This window comes from Heterocephalus glaber, unplaced genomic scaffold (assembly GCF_053883595.1).
Source record: "Heterocephalus glaber isolate CG9 unplaced genomic scaffold, H.glaber_assembly_v1.0 deba00001479, whole genome shotgun sequence".
NCBI classification, from domain to species: domain Eukaryota; kingdom Metazoa; phylum Chordata; class Mammalia; order Rodentia; family Bathyergidae; genus Heterocephalus; species Heterocephalus glaber.
In genome coordinates, this window is record NW_028258316.1 from 13,902,543 (window position 1) to 13,916,487 (window position 13,945).

General features: G+C 40.0%; 1 protein-coding gene across 4 annotated transcripts in view; it reads right to left on the reverse strand.

Annotated features, from left to right (window-relative positions):
* Positions 1-224: 224 nt before the first annotated feature.
* The window catches only part of Cntrl (centriolin), an 80,200-nt gene continuing 66,479 nt past the window's right edge, over positions 225-13,945 (reverse strand). For all 4 annotated transcript variants that reach the window (XM_087183276.1, XM_087183275.1, XM_004849461.4 and 1 more), the window contains 13 exons: positions 13,817-13,932; positions 13,516-13,733; positions 11,314-11,471; positions 10,030-10,103; positions 8,531-8,719; positions 7,867-8,092; positions 6,447-6,652; positions 5,328-5,468; positions 3,901-4,164; positions 3,659-3,721; positions 2,529-2,735; positions 944-1,027; positions 225-649 (listed from right to left, as the gene is read on the reverse strand). In XM_087183276.1, coding sequence (XP_087039402.1) covers positions 977-1,027; positions 2,529-2,735; positions 3,659-3,721; positions 3,901-4,164; positions 5,328-5,468; positions 6,447-6,652; positions 7,867-8,092; positions 8,531-8,719; positions 10,030-10,103; positions 11,314-11,471; positions 13,516-13,733; positions 13,817-13,932 — 1,913 coding nt within the window. In that variant the 3' untranslated portion in view covers positions 225-649; positions 944-976. The remainder of the gene's footprint in view (positions 650-943; positions 1,028-2,528; positions 2,736-3,658; positions 3,722-3,900; positions 4,165-5,327; positions 5,469-6,446; positions 6,653-7,866; positions 8,093-8,530; positions 8,720-10,029; positions 10,104-11,313; positions 11,472-13,515; positions 13,734-13,816; positions 13,933-13,945) is intronic.

Below are 13,945 nucleotides of genomic sequence, written 5' to 3' on the forward strand. Positions count from 1 at the left end.
CACGGGGCAGTCTCCAAAGTATTAAGTTTTCCTAATTTTCACAATATTTCTGGCCAAGGCAAAGTATCTGAAATACATTTGTGAATCATGAAGTGATCACTGGTAAGTAAAATTACTTTAACCTCTAAGTAAAGATAGGAAATCTACAAGATTGTTATTTTCTAGGAATTAAGATGACTTGGTGGCTTTGCTATAGAATGATCTATGAAGTATAAAGTCAGATGACAAGTTGATTGTATCTTTTATTTTCATACAAAAAATAGATTTTAAGTAGACCACAAAAATAATACTATAAATGAAGGGCTTTAAGTTAAGGAAATTCTTTTTCTTTGAAAATACAGTATATAGGTTCAAATAATGCAGTCAGAATCAGCATTGGCTTTATTAAATTCCAATATTAAAGGCCACCTAGGTCCCTGGTTTAAATTATGTACAACTATTTCCATGTGTACAAGTGACTTGTAAAAACCTTGGCATTAATGGTACTGACACAGTGAGCATCTGTGGACTTTCAGCATCTTCATTCACTATCTTGCTACAAATCTAATGGCATTCCCATTAGGAAGTTACTAAGGTAGTAGAAAAGGTATTTTTCCTCAGATGTATTGTAAGAGACAGTATTCCTCATCTTGGGCGAACCATTCTTTTCCTACATTAAGGTAGAGAACGAATTAATACTGAAAACATCTTTTAACAAAACTTAGTGAAGACACAGCACTGATACATAAATTAAGGTATATATTTGCTTTTTTTTTTCCCTTCAGTGGTGCTAGGGGTTGAACCCAGGGCCTTACACATGCTAGCTAGCTACCACTGACCCTTATCCCTCGCTCCAAACATGGTTTTAAAATGAAACACAACAAAATGAGAGAAATTATTTTTACAAGGCTTAGAATTCAAGCTCTTCCAGCTAGCTCAGTGCCAGTGGCGATCGCTAACATACCCTGTGAGCAGGAAGCTGTTGATGGCATGAGTGTCAGTAACTGATTGGTGGTTCTGATGCACCCTGCAGAACGTGGAAGGAGCTCTGAAAGGAAGGGAAATAAAATGTTAGGCTCAACAGCATCCAGCTCCAACCTGATTCAGGCCTGGATTACAATCCCAGACTTGTAAACAATTCTAACAACCTCGCCCCTATCCACTGTCCTCCAGTGTCTTGTTACTTTGCCTTTGGATCACCTGAACTCTATCAGGTGACCAATGAACCCTGGTCCTAAACCTCCACATACTCTGCTCTTACAGCTCTTCATTGTCTTGGCTCCACAGCCCGCCTGCTCCCAGTGGCTGGTGCTCTCACACACACTTCCTGAAGCTCAGGGTGTGAGGGTAATCATATTCAGTCTTGGCTGTGCTGCTGTCGCTGTGTGACCTATGCAAGTCACTTGCCCCCCACCTTGAACCTATATTAAAGAGACAGTTAACCTTGAATGTTCCTTGTGGCTCAACTTCTAAGTCCTGGATTTATCCTGTGCTATGTGTGTGACCAAGTCACTTAACCATTTCATACATTTGACTTATATACAGGAGTAATTTGAACTTTCCAGGATATACGTATAAAATGGAATGTAACATGTAAAGTGTTTATGCACACACAGTAGACACTCAAAAATGGAAGCTATTAATATTGTTAGTATTGTTCCAGTTCCATAGTGTATCATGTTCCTGCTTTGCAAAAGTGCATTTTTTATAGACTCTGGATTAAGAGACATGCATTGAAACTTTTTGCTGCAAAATAACAGGAATTGTCAGTCATCTTTCCCCAAGACAGCAAGACTACAGGACTCAAACGGATCTCACAGGACTAAGCCTTTATATTGACCAAGTAGAAAATAAAGATATCTAGAAGTGGAGGACATGACACAGAATTAACTATGCTCTGACAACTGGATCCCCAAATCTCCAGTTTTAGCCTACTTCCTAAGCCATCTGAGGTTTTCCCTTTTCTTTTTTGGGGGGGGTACTGGAGATCGAACTCAGGACCTTGCACTTATGAGGCAGGCGGTGGAACCACTGAGCTAAATCCCTGGCCCAGCTTTTCCTTTTTCTACATCTATGAGCCAGGTGATTTCAGTTTTCCCAGAGACCACAAAAAGTCTTTGCTAAGACAAGTGTTCCAAAGTTGAAGGTGGCATATAGTCTTGCCTAGATTATAAACCCTGCTTTTAAATACTTCCCATAGAACTTTTTTTTTTTTATTGGTACCAGGGATTGAACTCAGGACCTTGTGCTTGCCAGGCAGGCAGTGGCACCACTGAGCCAGCCCTCCATATAACTTTTTTTTTTTAATGCTTTATTTTTATTTTTTATTTTTTGGTACTGGGGATTGAACTCGGGTCCTTGCACTTGCATAGCAAGCGGCGAAACCACTGAGCTAAATCCCCAAAATACATTTGGTTTATTTATTTATTTTTTTGGTACCTGGGATCGAACTCCGGTCCTTGCGCTTGTGCAGCAGGGGGCAAAACCACTGAGCTAAATGCCCGGCTACCTCCATGTACATTTTAAACTCTTGAAGGGTTTCCTCTTACCTGACTTGGTCCAAGTTGAGAGTCCTCTCCAAGGGAAGGCTCCAGCTGAGACAGACTAGCTGATGACGTTGAATCTAGAGAGGTGCTGGTGACCAATTCCCCTAAAGTATCCACTTGTCTCCTCAAATTGTGTAAAGTGCCTTCTGTCTGCCGCTTTCCTTTGATTAACATTTCTGCTTGCTTGGACATACAATGTCGAAGTTGGGCCTGAAAAACTAACTAAAGTTAGTAACTAAAGTTTTAATCAGAATCAATGTACCAGAACCATTAACCAGCTTCTTCATATTTAACATTTGATGGGCTAATATGACTCAAATTAAGGAAGACTGCTGAAAATGCTTGAGTCCTTAAAAAAAAAGAGGGAGGTGCTAGAGGTACTAGAGGACAGATACTCTTCGTGTGTATAAGCTTTTATCATTTGTGTTGTCCTTAACTGGGCCTTGTACTCAGGCCCATTCTTCCTACTGTAACAATGTTTAGGATTTCTGCGTCCCCTAAGAAGCCACCCCCCAAAGGTGAAGCATGTCTTTTCTCATTCTCCCTCCCTCACACAATTCAATTCCCACCTACTCTCTTAACCCCCAATCTTTAGGTCCACACCCATTCCTAAATTCTAGACTCCTATTTTCAGCTGCCTATAGATTGATCTTTCCTGGATGTCTTACAGGGGCTTCAAATTTGATGTGTTCTGAGCCAAAGAATTCTTTACCTGATGCTCAAGCCTACTTTGCTAGTATTCCTGATCTTTCCCCCAACCACTGATTTATGATGTTCCTGTCCCAAGTACTTAAGTCCTGTTAGTTTTAGTTGAGGTACAAAGCAGCATCACTAAAGAACGCTGGACTTAACACTAGAATTTGTGTGCGTGCGTGCGTGCGTGCGTGTGTGTGTGTGTGTGTGTGGTGGTGGGGATCAAAGCCAAAGTCCAAGTACTCTACCATGGAGCTACACTCTTAACGCTAGAATCTGTGATTTTGAACACTGACTGCCATTCCTCTTTGAGCTTCCGTCATGTAATCTATAAAACTGTTGCAACAGAGAGGGTATGAAAGCAGACTTGAATTAAGAAATTTCCGCATTCTCTTCAAAGTGCCAAGTAGCTCATTCTGGTTTTTTTTTTAAAGGGCAACCTTGAGTTGATCTTCACGGTGCCGCAGTTTCTCTCGCAGTGCTTCTCCACGCCAGTGCTCATCCTTTTACAGAAAGAAAAGGGAGACATCAATAAGTCACCAAGTACCATCAGTGGGAACCAACCAGCCTCCCCCCGCCTCTTGCCCTGGCACCCCCTAAATCTGTTTTTAGCTTAACTCCGGGAAGTGAGTACCAAAGTATCCTTTTATGAACCCCAGGGAATAGCAGGACAAACCCTTACCATCATACGAACTTGGGAAAAGTTAAGTTTTTCTTCAAAAGGTCTGTCATTCACTGTGAATGGAAAGTTCTCTTTCAAGCTTTCCAATTCTTCCAGGTTTTCATTTCTTTCCAAAACAACTGCTAGATCTACTGGTGGTTCTGGAAGAAACTGGTTGAGATTCTTCAGGCTGGTTCTGATTTCATCTTTAACCTCACACTTAAGTGTCCTCATTGCATCACTGATTTCCATTTGTCTTCTTTCCAGATCTTTTTGGTTTGCCATCTAAATAGTAAGTTGGTGTCAAACACCATTAGTTAAGGTTTGGAACTTAACTTAAAAGTGAGCTGTTCAATGAGTTCCACTCTCAATTCTAGTATACATTACCAGTATGACCTAATGCCGTGACGGCAAACCTTTTAGAGCTTTCAATGAAACAGCTGCTGCAACTCTCGTGCCATAGGTTCACCACTGACTTAGGGCAAGTTAGGTAAGTTTTCATCTTCTGTTATCTCACTTGGACATGGAAGTGTTATCTTCTGCTTAGAAGTACGAGCTCAGAATTTCTATGAAGCACCTTAGTGGTTCCTAGCTGGCAGCTATCAGATGAAACCCCAAATAAGAAAAGGACCATGTACTGACACAAAAGTCATCAGTGATCTGGATTATAAATGTGAATGCTGAAAGGGACTGGTCAGATGCTTTCATTTGATAGAGAACAATCTGGTGGCCTGGGCAGTCTAGAGGCTTGCTGAAGTGTCACAAGCTGGGTTTAAGACTACTGAGTTAAATCCCCGGCCCTAAATAACTTTAAAAAGACATTGTTTTCTTGACTCACAGGGTGAGGGTGTGTGAGAGCACAAATGAAACTGAATGGCCACAAGGGGTGGTCCAGGGAACGAAGTCTAGCAAGGCCGACCCAGTGGCCATGGCAGGTCCCCTGGAGTGCAGGGACGGTCCAGATGCCAACACTGGTGAAAGGACACCAGCAGCACCCTGGGCTAGAGACTGAGCATGAACAGCTCCTATGCTCTCTTCCAGGTTACACTACATGATATCAAAGTTTTCCCCAGGACCATTTTTTTCCTTGCCTAGAGGTTTGGCTCCTATAGACCTGTTTCTGACATAAAACCTAACATTTTAACATAGTTCTCTCACCACGATTTCTTTCTGGTATTGGGGATTGAACCTAGGAACTGCACACAGCTACATCTATAGCCCTTTTTTATTTTGAAACAGGATCTTCCTATAAATTGATATGTTGCGTGCACCACTACACCCAGCATTGATGAACATTCTTATATAATCAGCTTTTTCACCATTTCCATAAAGAAACATTCCTCCTAAAGGATATCTAAAAATAATATAACCTGCCTGAGCCCTGGGGGGATGAGTGTTCACTGACCACTCTTGCCCTAGGCTGGCCAGGTGGGGCTCCCAACACACACCTGTTTCTTGAGCTCCAGGTACTCCTGCTGCATCTGGTTGAGCTCCTTCATCAGGCGCCTGGCCCGCTCATGGTTGTCGTGGGCTACCAGTTCAATTGTTGCCATTTCCTTCTGCATGCAGCTGTTCTCCTGTTTTTGCTCCTAGCACAGAAGAGGAAAATGACTCTCTTGTCTAACAGGTAGAGACTGTTGCTGAATTACATACTTCCTAGCTCTGTAACTTCATTTCCTGCCTGGGCCTTCGCTTCTCTAGCTATAAAGTTGGGGGTAAATCTATCTGCCCTTTGGGAGCAGGTACTGCAGCTGGGAATATATACATGCCAGATTCTGTCAGACCAAAGTCTGCATCCTAAATCTGGAGCATTACCTCTGAAAATAACTTACTTTCCCTTTCTGAGCCTACATTAATTGTCCATAAAATGGGAATAATAATATTCATCATTATAGAATTATTTGGAGGATTTTTTGGACATCTGTATTTTATCTTCACACTCATTTTCTCTATCACTAGTTGCAGAAACACATGTAGTTTACAAGTGCCTTTTACACAACAAGGCTCCATTAATCCCTCCAGAGAGCGCTGGCAGAACCTACCCCCTAAGCCAGCCCACTGCTCACCTATCTCCCCGCATAAGGGCCATACAGCCATAAATGCGCTGATTATCATCTCCCCAGTTTATTTCCGATTAAAAGGATGGTACCCTTAGCTTTCTGGTTTTAGGACAATGATTAAAGCCAATGCTGACTGAAAAGCCCAGGATGAGAAAACTTGAGAACACTGCCTGTGGCTGTGGGAAGATGTCTACCACTCTCTCCAACACCTCTGCACCTGCAATGGGGCACAGTGGAAGCTCAGGGAGCAGCACTCGCTCTCTGCTCTGTGTGTTGTCAGGACATTGCCCAGCCAGCAGCCAGAGCACCTCTGGGTCTACAGCCAGGTCTCAGGCAAAACTTACTGTGGGCTTTGGGAACAAATTATGCAGAAATACACCATCACCAACAGGTGGGTTAGGAGACAGGCTGATGATGGGTGATCTGACTTTACAATGAGGTGGTTTTGCAGTTTAAAATTTTAAATGTATCATTTCCTCAGAAACTGCTAGTGCAGCTGGTACTCACAAGCAGGTTTTTCTCCAGCTGGCTCCGCTGGATCTTCAGTGCATCCTTCAGGCTGGCCACCTGCTTCTCAGCTTTCTTTCTTTCAGTCAAGAACTGGTTCCGCAGGAGGCTGAAGTTTTCCCTCATAGAGTCTGTCTCTTTCTGGAGAGCCAGCAGCTCACTTGACTTTTCCATTAATTGCTGCTCTCGCTCTGAAAGCTGCCGTTCTGAAACCAGCATTTCAGTGAGGTTGGCCAGAGGCCCTGGGATGGTTGTGGGCAGAGCTTAACTTCCCTTGCAGACAGACTGAAATGGTGATACACACCCATTGGGGAGCACCCATTCTGGTGCTTTCCTGCATTACCGAGTCTGACAAGCCCACTGTGACCACTGCAAAGGCTGAGCTAAAGCAACCATTGAAGTACCTGGTTCCCAGAGGGCCTGGTCCCATGCGACAGACAGCAACTATCTTCCCTTTTAGTCTGTGAGACCAAATACAGTCCCCACCCTGAGTTGCAGGGAACATAGAACAGACTGCTGGAATGTTGCCTATAAGGCTTGATTTTAATATAAAAGGGAAGCACGCCAGTGGTGCAGCAGAAAAAGCACAGGATTTTGAGCTATTTCACAGATGAGGAGCACAGTTTGGGAATCACAGATGCAAACACTTGGGACACAGTTGAGTACTCAATAAAAATGCTTACAATGAAAGTGACATTTAAAAAAGATTTTTCTCATCACCCTATTTAGAATAGCACCCTTCCCAGATTGTACTTTTGAACATCTCTGCCATGGTCAGAACTCAGCATATTTGTTCAGTTTCATTTTCACTATGAAGTGAGAGGGTCTGGATATATCATGAGTTCACAGGGAAAAAGGACTAGTAACTCTTTCAGACACCCAACATTCTCTGTGTATTATTGAACCCCTGAAGTCTAAGAAAGAAAAATCATTTATTGCTGATCATTTGCCCTGGATTTTCATGTTTACTTCATTTATCTATGGCTCAAAAGGCAGCAAACTGACTCAAAAGCAAAAGTCTGTATTTTGTTATCATTCATTATGTCAACTAGGGACAGATGTAGAATTGTTAATATTGTTTTTTGACTCACTGGGACACAATAGATCATTATTATTAAAGCTCATAAACAATGTACTTTAGAGTATTTTCTGGCACTTCTACTTTCTTGAGTTAATGTTCTCAAAGGAGGCAATGCAGTAAACTAAAAAGACTCACTGGTCCTTCACAGAATCAAATTTCTTCTCCAAAAAAGAGATAAGTCCCTCTTGCCTTCCTGAGCCTGTCTCATCTTTCACAGGCTGTCTCCCCTTGTTTCTCCCACTTCCTTCCTGGGCTCGGGCCAGGGCTTGGGCGTCCCTTACACTTTACAAGACAACCAGCAAAGCAATCCCACCCAGACCAATGTTTCAGAATACATACTAGCTTGGGAGAGCGTCTTCTCCACGTTCTCACCCCACCTCTCCTCGTCCTGCAGAGTCCTGACACGCTCTTCCGCCACCAACACCTCTGTGAGCACCTGGTCCAGTTTGCTTTTCTGGTCTATTAACTCTTTTTCCAGCTGGTGCTGTTCCTCCTTCAGTGTCACTTTACTGGCTTCTAATTTTTTTTCTTCACTTTCTGTCTCTTTCTGGAGTCTCTGAAAATTCTTAATAAAGAGTAGCCTTGGTCATAAAATAACAAATATGGTGTGCCAGATGAACAGGAGACAGATTCCAGTTCAACAGAAGAGGGAGAGGAAAGGCGAGAGGGGAGAAGGGACAAGGGAGAGAAAGAGAGATCCTCTGCAGAGGTGGTCAAGCAGGGGCTGGGAAGCCACCTGGCCAGCACAGGAAGAGAGGATGCAAGCAGTTAATGGCATGTGGCCACTAAGTTTCTTTACAAAACCTGCGTCCTATGACTTTAACAGCTCCTAATTTATATTAATCCCAAAAGAGTCCCACTGCTGGTATAAAAACCAGCCCTGGTTACACATGCAGTTAAAAGACATGGTCTTATGAGGCATATTTCTCAGCAGCTTTTTGCCACAGGGAAAAAGCTCACACAAGTAACAGAATAGCTCCTTTCAATCAAAAATGTGTAGTACCATTTCCTGCTGGTCTAGTTTGAGCTTGTTTTCTTCAATTTCATCCTGAAGCACTTGAAGTTGTTGCTTTTTTGTTTCCATTTCTTTTTGACAGTCCTCAAACTTCTCTGTCCATTCACTGATGTTCTTCTGGAGTCTGCTCTGCTCACTACGCAGTACATCCTGGCACTTGCTGGTGTGAAGCATGTCCTTTAGGGGAAAGAACAAATTGAAATTATTCAGATGGCCACCTTTGCTAGGGCGGACCAGTGCCAATCTAGCACCTACTACGTCTGACAAAATGAAAAGCATAAAAGTTTCATATCCTTTATCATCTCAACAAACTTACAGAAAGGTCCAGACTCAATTATTGGCTTTTCTCTTTAAGCCAGTAAAATAAGATGGCAAAACCTCAGCAAAAGACTCAGTTTCTCTCCATTTTAGCTGCCTTGTCACTGGGAATACACAACATTCACCTCAAATGATCCATAAGAAAATTAAGAAAAACTATAAACAAGGCTTATTTCTTATTGAAAATAAACCTAACATCATTTTGTTATTATTTGAAATATTCATACAGGTTCAAAAGTCAGAAAATAATAAATACCTCTTTAAGAAACACAAATTAACCATTTTTGAAAGATTTAACCATTTTCTAACACAGAAAATATTCCTAAGAACCTCAGTACAATTTTTAGAAGACTACTTTGATTTTACTTTTTTTTTTTTTCCCAGTACCATGGATCGAACTCAGGATCTTGCACTTGCAAGGCAGGTGTGGTGCCACTGAACTAAATCTCCAGCCTGATTTTAAGTTTTTTTGTTTTTTGTTTTTTTGGTTTTGGTACTGGGGATGGAACTTGGGACCCTGCGTTTTCGAAGCAGGCAGTGGCACCACTGAGCTAAATCCCTGGCCCTAATTTTAAGTTATTTTTATGTCTTAGAAACAGAATCTTAAAGGTACAAGGAAGATAATTCAGATGTTTAATTTAACTTCTAACGTAGGTAGTAGAAACAGGCCTAGAATCTGCCTGATGCTCTTTGAAATTCAAATTGTAGCACTATTCTCACTGGACAACGCTGAATTACCTTTAGGAAGATCATCAGAAGTACAAAGGTCAAAGATCTGCTCTACTCAACATTTGACTCTGCAACTCTGAGTAATGAGTAATCAAATCTAAGCCTAGACTGGAGGCCCCACCTGTCCCCTGGAGAAGAGGTGGTGTCTCTGGTCCCAAATGCCACAGGGGTTGCTAAGGAACTGTGCTCGGCTCTGGTCTGGCCACCATCTTACTTACTAGTAATTTTACTGGTAGTTATTTTACTTTGATTAAAACTGTTTTAATCAAGAGTTCTAGGGCTAAAAAAATTAGAAAACCATTGGTCTGCACCAAAATTATTTGCTGTCCCTATGGGGATCTGCTGGTGTGAAAAGGAACCAGCTTTCTTGACTTTTTTCATTATGTCAAACAACTATCTACATGCCTTTAGGATATTAAGATTACACTTCTTAACCTTACCTGTTTTGCTAGGTTCAAATGGTCCTGGACATTAACTAGTTCCTTCTGTAGTGAGTTTACTGCTTCTTGTTTTTCTATGGAAACATAATTTTCATAAAATAAAAATATGTATGTATACATCCCAGATTTCCACACTCCCCAAATGATACAGAAAAAGTGAATTTAAACTTGTTTTGTTTAAATGAATGATGGTGCCACATATTTTATTAAAGGCCAAAAGAGTTACATGCATAATCCAGATTTGAGCTTGGAGCCCAGGTTTTTAAAGACTTTGTATTTAAAACCGTTTAATAAAAAATTTGCAGCTAATAATTTTGGTAAGATACACAGTTTAAAAATAGGTACCTTCAGGGCCGAGGATTTAGCTCAGCTGTTTCGCCGCCTGCTGCGCAAGCACAAGGACCCAAGTTCGATCCCCGGTACCAAAAAAAAAAAAAAAAAAAAAATAGGTACCTTCTATATTGCTGGTAGAAATGGCAACTACTAGTTGTAACCTTGAGAAAAATCATAAGAAAACTAAGCTCCAGATTCCTTATCTGTAGATGAATAAAATAAGTCTCTATCTCATAAAAACGTTACAAGAATTAAATGAAAAAAATGCAGTATGTGTAGGCCACAGTAAAGGCTCAATACGTATATTAACAGCAACTTTTCCTAAATAAATCATGAATATTTACAAAGGTTTGGTAATCTCCCCCTCTACACACACACACACACACACACACACACACACACACACACACTCTTGGAAAAATATGGAAGGGTAGTTAAATTGTTAATAGGAAGTATCTCTGAGTGGTGAGGTCAACAGTAATTTTTTTTTTTTTTGGTATCAGGGATCGAACTCGGGACCTTGCGTTTTCAAGGCAGGCGGTGGCACCACTGAGCTAAATCCCCAGCCCAACAGTAATTTTTGTTTCATTTTTTTTTTTTTTGCTGTTTTTAAACTGTTCTCTAAGGATATGAATTCATTTTTTAAATTGAGATAAAATTCACATAATCATTTATGTCCTTTGAGTGTACAACTCAAAGAGTTTTAGTATATTCAGAGTTGTGCAACCATTATTACAGTCTAATTTGTTTTTGCATTGCTGGGAAGTAAACCCAGTTCTCCTACATGCCAGACAAGTGCTCTACCACTGGGGCTACATCCTGCAGCCACTACAATCTAATTTCAGAAAGAAACCCCATGATCACTTGCATGAATTCTGTAATAAAAACATTCAAACAAAGAAGGTAACAAAGGGAAAATAAGTCACATTTTTCCAGTTCTGCTACCCATACCATGTAGCTGCTGTTGCATGGCTGAAATGTCGTTACGCAGTGAGAGCTTGTCTCTGTTCAGTTGTTCTAGCTCCTGCTGCAGCTGCTTGACACTCAATTCCAACTTTTCTAAGTTTGATTGCTCCATTTTGCTATTTTCTTCTGTAGCTACTAAAACCCTACCACACAGAATAAATCAGATTATCAAATATAAAATATTTAAGCACATGCAAGATATGATTTTCACAATATGCAGTTATGGGAAGTTTGAATGATTACAATTCTTAGTATATAAGAACCTGAAACTCATATTCAAAAGAAATCTTACCAGCTTTCTAAAAGATAGATTTAAAAAAAAAATCCAAAAGGGATTCACTAAACTGAAGTTTTATAAAAATCATCAGTAAAGACATGAAGAACATTCAGAATTCTAAAAATCTGAGTGATAAAAATGGATTGCTGACTTGTGATAAGTGAAAAAGCAGGAAACGCAACTGCATGAACAGCAGGATTTACCCACATCAGAGATGCATGAACACATGGGGCCTGGTTTTTGCCTGGCTCCTTCACTCAACACAAGCACCATGAGATTGATCCTTGTATATATCAATACTTCATTCCTTTTTTGTTGCTGCATAGTATCCCATGGTACAGATACCAGTATTTATTCATTTATAGGTAACTTATGGACATTTGGGAAATCACTTAAAAGTGCTATGAAATTTGTGTATACTCTGTGTACAAATATGCGTTCATTCTCTTGAGTAAATACCTAGGAATGGAAATGTCCAAATCTGGTTTGTTTGTCTGTTTTTTAAGTAACTGCCAAACTGTTTTCCAAAGTGGTCATAGCGTTTTACATTCTCATAAATTCTATATGGAAAGTATTTTGTTAACATTTCGTATGGTCATTCTAAAAAGTGTGTAATGGACATTTATTTTGTTGTGGTTTTAATTTGTATTTCCTTAATTACTAACAATATTGAACATCTTTTCATGTACTTATTTACTATTTCTTCTAGAGTAAAACATCTGTTCAAATTTTTTGCCCATTTGAAAAACTGGGTTGTTTTTTCATTATTCAGTTTTGAGAATACACACACACACACACACACACATATATTCTGGATATAAGTTCTGTGGAAGATACACCGTTGTAAAGATTTTGTTCCCAACTTAGTGTCATATCTTTTCATTGTCTTAATAGTATTTTCTGAAGAACAGATGTTTTAAATTTTGATCAAATCCAATTTTATCTAATTTTTTTATGGATCATACTTTTGATATCATACCTAAGAAATTTTTGCATAACCCAAGGTCATAAAAGTTTTGTCCTAGAAATTTCATGTTTAGGTTTTACATTTATGCTTTCGGTCCATTTTGACTTAGTATTCGTATACAGTGTGAAGTATGGATTAAGGTTCATTTTTTACATTGTGGATGTCCAGTTGTTTTAGCAACATTTTGGGAAGAGACTATCTCTTCTCTATTGAAAAGATGGCTTTGTATCTTTGTCAAAAGCAGTTGTTCACATATGTGAGTTTATTTCTGGACTTTTATTCTGGCCCATTAATCAATCTATTTGTCTACTTTTTACTGATACCACAGTGTTTTCATTAACGTAACTTTATAGAAAGTCTTTTTTTTTTCCTTTGAGACAAGGTCCCACTATGTAGTTCAGGCTGGCCTTGAACTCACAAAAATCCTCCCGCCTCAGCCTCCGAAGGGCTGGGATTACAGGTGTGCACCATCACACTCGGCTTTACAGAAAGTCTTGAAATCAGGAAGTGTTAGCCCTAAATTTTTGTTTTTCTTTTTTAAAGTTGTTTTGGTGTTGTATCTAAAAGACTGTAAGAATCTCTTCTAGGTCCTTTGCATTTCCACATAAACCTTAGAACTAACTTGTCAGTTTCTAAAAAAAAAAGCCTACCGGGATTTTGATTGCAATCATTTTGAATCTATAGATTATTTTGAGAATGAAATCTTAATAATACTGTCTTCCTACCCATGAACAAGGTATATCTCTCCCTTTATTTCCACCGTGCTATTACTTCACTTAAAAAGCCACAACAGATTATTTGAGGGGGTGGATAAAAGGAAAGTCACAATAAATGCTACTGAAGAATTGTATTACAAGAGCAAGTTTGCAGAGTAATTTTCCCTCTTTTCTCTATGTTCTAATTTTTAAACTGCTTCTCCGAGCTTGTTTGCTTTTGCTCTCACCATTTGGTCTGTGACAACTTCTCTTCCCAACTGTCACATTTCTCTTGGAGATCTTCCTTTTCTTTGCTCAAACACTCAACACATGACTGCAATGCTTGCATCTCAGCAGTCATTCGCTCTATTTCCCGTTTGTGTCTCTCCAGCAACTGCTTCTGCCATTCTATTTCACCTCTCTGTTGCTGGGTTGTCTGCTGCAAATTCTCTAACTCCAGCTTCTCCTAAATCAGATAAAAGAGAGCTCAAATATGCTAAAAGAGAAAAGACTGCAGGTTGCTAAGAGTACAGGGGCTCTCTTTGTTACCTCAAGCACTTCAGTTTGAGTCTTCTCCAACTCAGACACCTTCTGGTCATGTTGTAGCTTCAAATCTTGCAGCTCGTTATTCTCAAGTTGCAACATGTCTAGAATGTTCTTTAATTCTAAGAGACAGAA